Source organism: Plectropomus leopardus, chromosome 5 (assembly GCF_026936395.1).
Source record: "Plectropomus leopardus strain MGB_pleo_1.0 chromosome 5, ASM2693639v1, whole genome shotgun sequence".
NCBI classification, from domain to species: domain Eukaryota; kingdom Metazoa; phylum Chordata; class Actinopteri; order Perciformes; family Serranidae; genus Plectropomus; species Plectropomus leopardus.
In genome coordinates, this window is record NC_142180.1 from 15259463 (window position 1) to 15273598 (window position 14136).

The window sequence follows — 14136 nt, forward strand, 5'->3', positions numbered from 1 at the left end:
TGGTGCGCTGACTGTCACTCAGTGGCCATGTGTGTTTTTTATCACTAATTCTACCACAGGGATCTGGTTGTCCATATGACCACTGTGGAGGCTGCTGCCCCGAGGCGAGCTGACATTGTCTGTGTAGAAGGACCAGACGTTGATGTAGGGGCTGCTCAAATGCTGCTTGAATATCAAGACGCACATGCGCGGCCCCCATGCACGTGCGTGCACACACACAAAAGTACAAAGCAGTGCCTGGCCAATTGCTGAGACTGATGTTCCTTTCAGCCATCATACGGCTGACACTCAAGTTTTTTTTTCCGCCGCCAACCCCCGTGTCAGTTCCTGGCTGGTCTGGCCAAAAGTGATGGAGACACTGTAACTGACTGTGGTTGAGGCCATTGGCCGCAGGGCTGCTGTGCCTGTTTGAGATGGAGAGGGGGTTGGAGGGAGGGAGAGAGGCGGGGGGTGGGGGTGGGGGGCTGCTTGGCCTGTCAACTGGTTGTGACTAGAGCCTGTCTGGTCACAGTTCCAAACTGGACAGCTCTCTTTTTCTCTGCGGCGAGTGCCATCGTCCTGTAGAAAGGCACACGGTATATAGCTGCCACTCTGCTCCAGCACAGCATATGCTCCACTGAAGGTCAGAGATGTTCAGTTCAAACTGCCTGAAATAAACACCTCACATGTCAGGTTGGCTGTTGTAACTTTGGAACACATCTGCACAGAGGGAATACCACTGTATGTGTATATATTGGCTTATATTGAGAAATAAAACTTTAAAAAATGTCTCCAGTTTTCATCATTCTTCTGGCATTGCCTTATACATCCAAAACCAACTAAATTAATCCAGGAATAAGGCAAATTAACAAGGCATTTTGTGAGTAATGGCATTGATGTTATTGTTTAGTCAAATAAAATAAGATATGCTAACTAAAAACTATATTGTTAACAATTAAACTGCAACTAAACAGGCAAAGATGGAAGATCATACTTTTAGTTAAACGCGCTCTCATTATGGAAGAACATGACACATTCAACAATGCATTTAAAAGGACACACATTAAGAAAATGTAAGGGACTGTACTTTATTTATCAGAGTTTGGATTGGCTAGAGTGCAATTCTTTTTTTTTAATATAATGATCCTATGCAGAACTAGGGCCTACAATTATTTTTCCTTGAGTCTCTGGGGTGAATGCATGACCCTTTTGCCACCATAATCAACCATGTTTTACAGTTTCTGGCTATGAAAAATTGTGTAATTTCGATTTTTTGGGGGGGAAAAAAATATGCCTTTAAAACCTCACTTGCAGGTTTGGGGGATCTGGGATGAAAAAAAAAACAAACAAAAACACACACCACCATTTAAAGTCAAATGCCCCTCCCCTACGCCAAATCAAAAAAATCTAACTCTCTCTCCAGTGCTTGAAAAAATGCCACCCCCATTTTGCACCCTCCCCCTCTAATAAATGACGAACAGTCCCAAAAACAGAGCTAAATATAATTTAATGATGAGTGACCATGCTGGTAAAAGGCAGGGTGGATTTTCAAGTAAAATTTCTCCATAAATCTGTCGAAGGGATTGCTGTGCTGTTTGTGTCTCAGTCACCAACTGCTATGCTAGAGCATGATATAAAAAAAGAGAAAACATTTCAAACTGTGCCATCACTGGATTGGGAAGACGTGGAGGGATGAGGCAGACATGAAAGTTGGCCTATTTCATGGTCAGGCTGCGGGACCGCCGAGGCCCTGAATGGCAATGCATCTACTTTAATGTGACAGACGAGTCCCCTAGGCAAAACCCGCAGAGCCGCGGCAGGCAAGCGGGCCCAGGTACTTGATGAGTGTGACACCTTCACCGTCCCGCTGTAGAAATGTTGCTGCCGCACGCTCCGCTGCCTCGCTTTAGAATAACACCAAATAAATTCGCCTCTCATCCCGCCTGACGACGCGTCCCCAAGAACCTGTCCTCCCCAGCACTGTTGGGATCATGAATCTCCTTGTAGCCGCTCACAGGGCTTTGCCTCCGATCACTAAGCACTTGCCTTTGGGACCCACCTGCCGAGGGGAAATTGTGGCCGCGTCAGTAGGCGGCTGCGACAGAATTTCCACGGCAGACACATCCTCTCATCCTGACGCTGTTTGCCCAATCAGGCGGAGACAGGCGAGTGTGTGTGGCAGGTTCAGAGCCAGCGCCCGGAGGCATCGCGCTGCCTACCCACATGCACTCACAAATCAAGTGGCACATCTTTCCTCAACATCTCTTGCACGCACAGGTAGTGCTGCATGAGCGCTTGACCTCACCTTGTACTATTACTGTGGGCTACAGAGTGCGGAGTTTAGCGCAACCTTTATTCTATATTGGCCTATTAGGAGCCACAGGGTGTTGTGATGGAGTAAGCCTGCCTATGCATGTGTGCGTCTGAGCGTGCTCGTGAACATGAGCTGATCTGTTGCAGTGCTGGGATGAGAGGGCCCAGGAGTTCATTAGGCTGCAGCTCAGGAGAGCAGCCGCAGGGAGCTGTGCTGTAGCCAAGTGTTGCCAGGAGGCTGAGCTGCGAGTCCGGTGGGGAGGGCTGCTGTTGATGTCCATGGCATGTTTGTTAACAGCCTGATTCCATCAAGTGGTGTAAAAGCAGAGCAGCCAAGTGTGAGGGCTGACCCTTGGCCCCTGCCTATTTTTAACAACACAGCGTTTCAGTCAAAGGTAGACAGTTCAGTTGAGCACTTGTGGAGTGTAAATGATGCTAATATTCATGCAGTAGTACATTTGGGAGGAAAAATAACAAGAGATGCAAAGCAAAAGAGCACCAGACTCCATCTGACTTGCTACAGCTCCATTCGCTTATATGCCCTTTATCTGGAGGGCGAAGATCTAAAATGCTCTTTCGGTTTTCATCTCCATACTCCCACAACCCTTGTAAATGCATCAGAGGAGCCGAACACCACAAAATATTAAATACTCTTAAAGAGAGACGAAAAATGAAGCTCAAGGCATTTCGTTGGACATTCGAGAGAAAATATCTGAAAAATACCAGCAAAACAAAAATGTGATAAAAGACTATTTTACATGAGGTTCTAGTGAACAAATCCTTTCTCCTCCTCCCCTGTCCTGCGAGAATAAAAATAATCCTGAGAATAGTTGTGATTCACAGGAGGTAGATATTGCACAGACACTACCCATATTTCATCACTTGGTACACTGCTAAAAATGACTCTCAAGCAGTCCAAATAACGACAGGCAGAAGACAAGCAACGTGCTCTGGGTTCCATTCTGAGCAGGCGTTTTACCTCCGTCACGTCGGGCCTATACATAAAATAGAGAGTTAAACTGTTTCTTCATCGCGGGGTCCTTCACGTTGACTTGGCCATATGGACACTAGAGGAGAAAATGAAATAATGAAATGGTGTTAGATGTGGAGCAGAACTTCAGTCACACAGAGAACAAGATGCGTACAGCCAAACGCTCAAAACAAAAGGAGAACAGGATGAGGCAGAATCAAATCAGAGCTGAAGCTCACAGAGCAAGAGAGGACAGAATGAGAGGGGATTAAGCACAGCAACAAAGAAAAAAGACTGTATAAGAAAGGATGGTATAGGACAGGGAGGGATGGGACAGGATGTGGACTAGACGGACCAAGTGTCACCATGACAACAGAAGTAAAGTGAGTAGACCCATCCAACATCTGTATGTCTATATCCACCTCCACTCACAAGGTGTTTACAGAAACGGTTGTGATAAAGAGGTAAAAACTAAAGATCAATTCCTGTCAACTTATAAAAGGTTAAAAGCATCTTAAAAAGTCCAAACACCTGAAGGACTAACTGTGAACTATGTGCTGTTTTTTTTTGTTCCATTGATCTTTAAGCTAATATCATAACCAGGAACTTTCAACCAGAAATTCTCTCTGTGAATTAATGTGGATGGTCTCAACTGGGGCTCAACCAGTATTGATTTTTCAGCGAAGATACCGATTACTGGTACTTAATGAGACAGATAACCGACATTTGGAACCAATATGCATATATAATACAAATGAAAATATTTGTTGAAATCAAAATTTGGAATGTAACAAACTCCAACACTTTGTTTAAAAGGCTTTTGCAAATGTCTAATCAGAACCAAAACTTTCAACATCATATGCAGCAACTTTGTTTTTATAAAGTTCAGTGAGAATTTAAATTTTAAAAAATCCCTAAGATTTCACAAAGTAAAAGTTCCTTCTATGCTGACACTTTCTTTGCACGTATTGCAGACTGCCTTCCCTGGTGTTAGTTGAGTGTAATACGCATACTTTTTCATTAATTAAATTTGTTGTCGATCATTAAAGTAAAACGCTGAGACAGATAATCTGCAAAATGCCAAATACGCCTGATAACCAGCCAGGCCAGTAATCCATTGACTCCTCGTCTCAACATAATTGATGCCTATAAAATAGGCCCACTTAATATGAAACAAATTCAGATTTTAGTTATTTCATAAAATCTAGCAACCGGTCATTAATCTATTGGAATATTGTAGTGAATGGTTATTGCTCTAACAGCTTTGATTTGTCTTGCTGTTTTGTTTGTTTGTTGCTTTTAACTGCTTATACACTTCTTGTTTTTTGTTGTTGTTTGTGCATTTGCTCATGGTGTTTTTTTAAATTGTATTCTTATTAAATAAAAATAGAGTGTGCCAGATTTTAGTTCTTCATGGCTTAAACTGGTTATATCTGCAAAAGTGAAACCACAGGAGAAAAAACAAATGTTCTGGCCACATGTTGCACAGCCCTTGTCTGGTTCACATCAGCTGATCTGTCACCATCTTCCTCCTCTCTCTCTAAATCATGTAAGAGTGTCATCACTGAGGCCGCAATGATGTACAGTCATCTACCAGACTTTATTATCGTGCTCCTTTAATCTGAGCTAAATAGAATTTGTTGGTGTGACCTTCAAAGGGACAGTTCATCCCAAAATCAAAAATACAGATTTTCCCTCTGACCTGCACTGCTATTTATCAGTCTAAAATCGTTTTAGTTAGAGTTGCTGAGTGTTGGAGATATTTACTGTCCGACTGTTGTGTGTCACTAATACAATGAAACTAGATGGTTCGCGGCTTGTGGTGCTCAAAGCACCACAAAATGAATGTAAAAAAACTCAACAGCAACGTCTTCTTGCACAAATCATAAGCCGTTACTGTTTTCTCACTGAACTACATCTGACAACTGTATCGGGCAGAGAAAGTATGCATGTACACATGAATGAGAGGTTTATGCTGACAGCTATAGATGTAAATGTAATTTGGGTCCTCCTCAGCTGAGCTGTAACGTTAGTTAGCGTTAGATAGGTGGTGCTAGGTGAGCCAGCAGTAGATGCATGCTTCTATGGTGATTCAGTTGGTGGGTGTAGTTTGGTAGAAAGAAAATAGTTCCTACATGAAACTGCTCACAAAAAGGTCTGTAGATCATCTCGAGTAACCGGGTCATGAATTCTGTAAGGAGGCAGTTTTTTAATTAATTAATTAACTTATTTATTTGGAGCTTTGGGCACCACATGTCGAGTGCCATCTACTTCCATAACATTTGAGAGAAGGCAGACATTTCTGCGACTGTTAGCTCCAGATCTCTGTAACTCACACCATAACAATGTCAACTCATAAATAACACAACAGGTAAAAGTAAAAATGTGCATTTTTAAATTGATAGCGAACTGTCTCTTTAAGAAAACAAGCTGGACTTTTGCCTATACTTCTTTTAACATGACTTTTAGCCACCATCTGACCAAAGGAACACTTTATTTGATTTTTTTAGCTTCAGTACTGTTACTCTTTATTTGATGTAGCACCATTTGTTTCTCAATCATTTTGTTTTAAAATCAACTTCTTTTTTTTCTTGATCCAGAACTTGAAATCCGCCTACTCCACAATGATGACTGACTGATTCATCTGGTGTTGTTACATAATATAGATGTTTCTAGGTTAAAATAAAATAATTAAAAAAAAAAAACATCCATACGGTGTGTAACGACTTAACAGTTTGCTGTGAACGAGGCTAGATTTTACAATTTTACTACAGGAAGGTTTATTTGACAATAACATGACCACATGCATAGATAGATAATATTGATCTCCTTCAGGAACCTTAAGAAATATTGCTTCTAGTTTGAAGCTATTTCTTAATTTCTGCATTAGTGCAACACCTGCTCAGCAGCAGGCAAATCGTTTTAGGGTTTACTTACTTTACTTACACATACTTCCAACAAATAACATGTGTCATATAGAATGAAGGCAGCCAGGAGCTCAGAGTATTGACTGAATATTACGGTACACTGTCATACTGAGAGAACTGATTTGTAAACATTTCTGTTGTTTGGGGAAAAAAAACAAGTTAAATTAGTCCTGTTGAGCTATTTGATCATCCTCTTCAGCACCATGGACAGCTGATGTTAAGATGCTTTTAAAAGCCATGCACATTACGTTGTTTTTATGTGATGTTTTGGGCATAAAACAGTTGAGATCATTAACAAAGAGTTAACATTCAAGGTAAAGTAAAGTAAAGTAAAGGTAAAGTATTATTGGAAAACACGGTCCATACGAGAAAAGAGCTGAGGAGGATGGGACAACACGAGAAAACAAAAACAGCCAAGGCCAGATGTAAAACACACAGCCTGCTAAAACAGAAAACAAAGGGCTCACATGTCTGCATGCGCTGCCGCAGCATTTCCCTCTCTGAAGGTGGGCATACTCTGTGAACACCTTGTACCCACTGGAAGGGTCGACATACATCTGCTTCTTTGCCTGAACATAATGAAGATATTATTATTTAATTAGTCAGACATACAAACACGTATACTGGTGTGTGACCCCCGCATACATAACTGTATACAGTACATATACACACCCAAAAACAAAGGCACATGCGAGCATAATACTGAATATGAACATATACATAGAGACAGATTGCTTTGGGTCAAGGAGACGAGGGAATGGACGACCTTTATGCATACAAACAGATGTAAGACAGTCGAACTCTTATGATGTCACTAATTAGTTTGTGCTGTTCTTTTGCGTGCAATTTAGTGACAATCTGCGATGATTAATCAACTGGTTGCACTGCAGTTATTATATATATTTTATTATATTATATTTTATATAGCATATTTGAAGGATGCTTAAAAAAAAACAAAACATATTTTTTGACACAATTATTCTTTTATTCTGACCAGTCGTTCATCTTGTACAGACACACAAACACCTTCTGTACGTGAAAAACACTGAACTACTCTGTCATCCCTTAGGAAGTTAGAAAATGTCATCTCTCAGTCTGTTTCAAAATGAGAGCCCACTAGTTGGTGAGCTTTGACAGGCCGCAAAGGGAAAAAAGCCCCAGGCCTTTCGGTGACACGGCCTGTCATTTCTCATGGCATTGCAGGGGCACATAGTGAAGCTGGCATAGCTGGGCCCCCTCTGTATTGTGCTTTTCCCACCCAGGCCCTACCACTCTCCTCAGGTCGCGGCCAACTTGCCTCAACTTCACCCACACTCAGAAGCACAATATTTACAACAGATAAGCCTCAAGGCATGAAGATGACACCTATTCACTACTGTCATGACCACAGAGCTCACTGGCTCCGTTTGATGGAAGAGCAAGGAAGATTTGGCAAATATAAAGGATCTGACAAAAACAATGGTCATCATTACTTATATGACAGGTAATGTGTATAAAGCATTGGGTAGCTTTGCTTCTCAGTAAAATTGTAACAAAAGTGTTTAAAAAACAGAATCTCCTTCAACTTATTCAGATACCATTTGATTTTGTTGCATCTACCCACAATCTCCTTGTTAAATGAGAAAATAATAAACATTATAGTTAGGGAGGTAAGAATGGAAAGAATGAAACCTGATACGACCATGATAATCACTTTAGGTAATTAAAATTAACGTAAAATTTTACCCATTGAGAACGCTGCGCAGAGGACAGGTGGGCTCTGGGGATGCACCACAGCTGGAATATTAGCTTTCTACGACTGATATCAACGTCAATAAACAATGGTCTTACTGTTTTGCTGGTATTTGTACTGGTGATATTTGGCCTAATGTTGAATTAACATAGACATTAGACATCTGTTTTCTTTGAAAATGAAAATGGAAATGGTTTTTACAAAAAACAACACTTAATTGCCTGGTGTGTGCTAAGAGCCTCATAAATCAAACAATAACATGACAAATTGATAAACATGGTAGAGAGAATATTGAGTATTGGTATTAACTCTAAAAATCAATGCAACTGATATTGTAACGACATGTTGTTAAATAATTTTAGCAAATTATGGTAACAGTATAAGATGTTCACTGTATGATAACCACCCCAGAAAATATCACAGTTTAGAAACTTCACAGTATCATGGTATGTAGAATTACACAATTAATATCATAATAATGATTTTAAGTTATAATGACCCATGAAAAAAAAGAGATTTTTCATTTGATCAAACCCTCATTATAATTGTAACTTACCATTTATTTAATGGAAGTTCATGTAAAAAGTCTGACAGGCAATTGAGGAGAAAAGGAGATGTTAAAATACCAATGAGCACACAGACTGATAACCACCAATTTCCATACCATAAATATAGTTGTACAGTTTACCGCTGCAGCCCTAAATGGATTCAGCTTTTGTTGTTAAAAGACCCGCAGAGTTTAACTGCAGCACTACAGTAATAACACTTACATTTACTCAGGTACTAAAGTAAAGTTAAGAGATGCCATTCGTATCTGATGCTGTACTTATAGTCTACAACATTTCAGAAAGACATATTTGTTTTAACTAATATAAATTTTTGACAGCTTCAGTTAGTTTGTACGTTTAGATTTACACATATAAAGATCATATGATACATTTTAATAGATCGCACCAAACAGTAAGTAACCAGATATTAGGTCAACATACCCATGCCACGACATTAAAATGCCGCTTCCTTCCTACTAATCCAGCATTATAACCAACTACATACAGTAAAAAATTAGTGCTCTGAAAGAGGTCATTTTGCATGACCAGCTTTACTTTTAACATTAAATACATTTTGTTTTGTAATATTTTGCAAGACAGAACTTCTGGTTTCAAGGCACAACTTGGTACAAAAATTGCCAGTTATAAGGTAGAAAATCGCCTGGACAATCTCACCTTTATATTATTCACTTTAAAAAGGGAGACATTTCACACAACGGTTTACTTCCATTGAATAAATGGTTTCAAGTTTCAATGTTAGTAATAAAACATTGGTTCAACCAGAATGCCCTTATTTTTTATTCTTTTCAGGGTTACTGAAGCTGATATTGATAACTAGGGATGCACGATCTTTAATATTTTCTGATACATTTTGGCCAATTACAGATACCGATATATGCACATATTTTTATCCACCTAATTGCAGTGAACATCATGTCTCACCTGTGGTGGCATTAACATATCACTCTTATGGCAATGGCCAACTAATGGCAGACTCAGTAGCCTATAATGCTTTTTTTAAAAAGCCCAGGTTACATGCTAAACATTTTTACCTAACAAATTTCAAACAAAACTGTAAAATTTGTCCCACTTAACAGGCTTGCAAGACACTCACTGAGACAACCCTGCTGATCACCAAAACCAGGGCAAATTTGACCTATTTCCACTAATTAAAGTCGCATAATTTGAGCTTCATCTTGACAGCCTGTTATATCAGCAGAAATGTAAATTTCAGGCCGTCGACATTTGATTTTAAAGTTTATTTTAACCGCCGATTCCGATGACATGCCAATATTATTGTGTATCCCTAATAATAAGCGTTATGTAATTCTTGATACCGTCATATCATGACACCACAATATTTTTTGAGCTGGTAATCATACCGTAAAAATCGCATTGCAACCCTAACTTGGAGTACATTTTTATAATTCGGTAGTGCTTCTTTAAAGGAAATGATCTAAATTTCTCCACTGCAGTTATGTAAGCCCACCAAGTACAAAACTATAACCAGCAGAAAAACATGCGGTTATGTCTGGCTCTAATTAATCATACGGTAATCAACATTGAACAAGATGACATCATTGGATTTGAGGTGATTCATCTTACCTCACATGCCTCTGTGTGGACTCTATGGATGGTCATCTCTTCCTCTGTGAACTTTCCTCCAGTGTGGTTGTTTTCACTCCCCCTGCTGCCTGTCACCACCTCACTGAGGTCTGCTCCTCTGCCGCCTGCATTGATCTGTAAACTGCCTCTCTGCGAGCTTTCTTCCGATAGCTTCGCTATTGACATTGTTACATGTCGTTTATTAAACTGGACATGAAGGAGAATCAATCTGCTGACAAATACTTTAGCCGGGTAGTTTTGGTGAAACATGCTGCTGTGAAACTATCTGAAACGGAGTGAAAGTTAAACTACTTTAAACTACTCGCCGTGCAAACGTGTGCGGACAGATATCCGTGAAGGCAGGCCATCTCTGGTTTAAAAACAGTTACAACTTATCGTTCAGTTCACGGATGCTGCATGTTTACTTTTTCCCTCCTCCACTCGCCTGCACTGAAAGGCACTTCCTGCTTTTCTACGTCATACAGGTGACATGTGACCACTCGTCACACATATCCACTTGCTCACACAGCGCCTCTGCTGTTTCACTGCAGCTACAAGGGCTCCTGCAGATAAGTGCACTTTACTGAAGGATACATAGCAAAATTAAATAAAATAAATTAAAAAAATAGATAGATAGATAGATAGATAAATAAAATAAAATAAACGGCACTGACATACATGTAGTGATGCTCTTGGACTTGGACACATCATCACTGATAGGACATGGGGTCATTGGAGGTTTTGGGTCTTTCAACTTCAAAGACCCTCTCCCAGGAGACCGTTGGGGCTCTACCTCTACACAACCTTGCTCTACTGTATTTTACCGTTATATGCACCTCTGGTCATGATGTAGCCTACATGATACTGTGCCATAAGCCATTTTAACATTCATATAAGTCTATAACTGTAAATGCAGCTAGATATGAGCTAAAGCAGATACCTCTACAGTATTCCTGTACATGCCCAGCTTTGATCTCCTTGGCTACAATGACACTGCAGTGCAAACAAAGACACCTCTCCATAATATCTAAGTAATAAAGTGACTTGGACAAAGCACTGCAAGGTTGATGAGTGGACATTAATGAGTGTTTTCAAGGTTATCCACTGCTGTAAGCCACCTCTGATGACGTGTCTACAACTGAATTCTGGGTAATGAAACCTGACAAGTGTCTTTTGACTGACACTGTGGGGTCAATTTACCCTCAGTCAAATTACACATCACTGTTAAAAATATATGCATGCTTACCATGAGAAACATAGTGCACACAAACAGTACTATGGAGCCTATAAAACAAGCTTTTTTTGTAAATATAAAAAAAGAAATACTATAACCTGGGAAGAATGCAAGACTTTTTATCAACTCCACTGATGTCTACATATAGGCCAGACTGCATTTTTATTAATTCAAAAACAGAGGGAACCCTCATTAAATATTTTTCTTGTGAGTGACATTTCAATGTAAAAATACAAATCCTGTATACCTCAGCTAGGTCAAATTAAAGCCAGAATAAAATCCATTTTCAGGGCCTCAAAAAATAATGTGACACTGTATTTTTTTCACAGTTTTAGATTCCCTTAAATGAACCTAATCCAGGACTGTTTACTGTTTACTGTTCTCTGAAATGTGAAACCTCACTGGTTGCCAGTGCTCAGGACTCTTAAGAGCTCTATGTCTCTTTTTGTGTATGTATGTCATATTGTTGTTGCTTTTTTCTCTTATGTTAAGGCAGCAGCCCTGCCATTATCATTTCATACGGACGCCTGAAACAGCATGCCCCAGTCTGCTGCCACTTAATTACCTTCCAGTCAGCCTGAAGAAATCTGGCTCTGATCCAGTCAGACTCTCTGGAGAGGGGAGAGAAGTACATCTAAGCTATTGGTTTCAATTTACCATGGGACAAATATTGCTTAAACATGCAAACAATAAAAGGCAAGTCCACCCTAAAACAGAATTTACATGGCATTGCATTTAAGTGATTTTGGCTGGTAAAGCTGACGTCTATAAGAAGACAAATAAATAAAGCAAGCAAGCGCATCATGATACTAATCATTCTTGTCACTTCAGGGAGCTGGTCCAATTTGGGACTCTGCGGGCTCATAAAGGTTAATATTTGGTTGAGATATTACACCTAAATAATTTAATGAAGGTTTACAGTTTTGAATCAGGATGTGGACCCATGAAACAAGGAGTTTTCTTATTTAAATTTCCAAATTAAACCCTGACCCCAATTATATAAATTATTTCATCTTAGGGTGGATTTCTGCTTTAAGAAGCCAGTGACTCAGCTTAATCATCAGCATTGTGTTTAATGTGGGGTCTTGAAGTAGCGTTTAATTGTCATATACAGTATAGGCTGGTTCTACATGGTTTGCATGTATGACACAGACAGTTTTTCATTATCTAAAATCTCACATAACTGAGTCATGTAATGTAACTTCAGCATGTATTTCATGCATGGACTACTGTCATCTTACACTGTAAGTAGCATTTACACACAACACGCTATAATTATGCAGGATAAAGTAATCATGCCAGTCTTCACCAGTCTTCTATGGCCACCACGTTCTGATCTGTAGGCTGCTGAGCAGCTCATCTGATGCAGTTTGGACTTGAAAGCCTTGCTCAAAGGCACTTTGTTGGTTGTAACAAGGGAGGGACAAGCAGGACTCAGTCACATTTCCCACACAAACCAAGCCAACAACCACAGTTGTAGATTTCAGGGGGGACTCAGGGGACACATCACCCTCAATATTTGATACTTATGGAATTGTGTCCCCCAACAAAAACATGAAAGTAGCTAAAGTCTTTTAATTTGATTAAGTGAAAGTCATTTCCACCATAAATTGATGCAGAAATGGCCCAAACAGATGCACAAACATTCACCATAACTCACAAAAAAGTGAATGTTTGATGCACAAAATTTCCTGCCTTGGGCCCTAGACCTGCAAGTGACCCATGTTTGATAAGCTGTGGTCATTTCTGGCTTAACCTGTGAACCTAAATTTATTGTGGTGCTCCTTTTGAACCTCAAATCCAAATACGTCCCTCTTTGCATTGTGTCTGTCACCTCCAAGTGCTCACAGCAGACCACAAGTTGCAGCTTCACTATTTGCTGAGAAACACACAGGATTCCTGGGCTTAAGTACCACTACCAGGTTGTCTGTGTGTCAGTTTGTGGCATTTGATTTAACCCACCTTTATTTCGAAATGTGGTGCCAACATAACACTGCACAATGCAATATTAAAATTATTCAGCTTGTGAAAATGAGATAGTGGTGTGCTTAAGGACTGTCTTTAATAACTGAAGAAAAAATGCAGGTGCTCTTGAAGAAAGGGGTCAGCACATGAGAGGAAAAAACAAGCTTGGTCACCTCTGGATTTAAAATATTTAAAATAGGAACAGGGAATAGATAGGAGGCCTTGATCTGATGATCAAAGTGGCTGACCAGTAGAACAGGGGGCTCCACATCTCTGCTATATAGGGACCAAGCCATGCAATGCCTTGTAAGTGATAAGTAAAATAAAAAAAAAAAACCAAAACCTGTATCTAACTGGAAGCCAATGAAGAGGGGCAAGAACTGGGGTGACATGGGTCTGACAACTAGTGAGTAATTAAAATATTAAAGTAATTAAAATAGTAATGTAACTTATAACATTTGTAACAGTGTAACTAGTAATCTGTAACCTATTACATTTCAAAAGTCACCTTCCCAACACTGATGATAACATGTAATGTTATAATGTGTTAGCAGTTTGTTTGGCAATCCTCAAGTGGCCAAAAATATTAATACGGGTTCAAAGTGCTCATTTTGGAAGCCCTCTCAAGGACCTCTGATGGTCTCTGGACCCCACTTTGGGAGCCATTGCTGAAGGCTACCATTGCCACAGTTACTGACCTAATAATGCAGTCTCATAGGGAAATACGTTTTTCATCAGGATCATGAATCACACAGCTCAGGTCTGCTGTGTGTATCATGCTTATTACTCATGTTAAGAGGAAGAGGGATGCTTGCAGGCAGAAGCAGCAGCAAGGTGCTCATCTGACGCGCTGACGTCACCAA

The 14136-nt window shown here is 39.9% G+C and overlaps 1 protein-coding gene across 1 annotated transcript; it reads right to left on the minus strand.

The window, feature by feature from the left end:
• Positions 1–1259: 1259 nt before the first annotated feature.
• c5h1orf53 (chromosome 5 C1orf53 homolog) lies at positions 1260–10543 on the minus strand. Its single transcript, XM_042481861.2, has 3 exons — positions 10075–10543; positions 6657–6758; positions 1260–3359 (listed from the first exon to the last, which is right to left on the minus strand). The coding sequence occupies exons 1-3, from the start codon at positions 10342–10344 to the stop codon at positions 3288–3290; spliced, it is 444 nt and encodes a 147-aa protein (XP_042337795.1). The 5' UTR covers positions 10345–10543; the 3' UTR covers positions 1260–3287.
• Positions 10544–14136: the final 3593 nt, after the last annotated feature.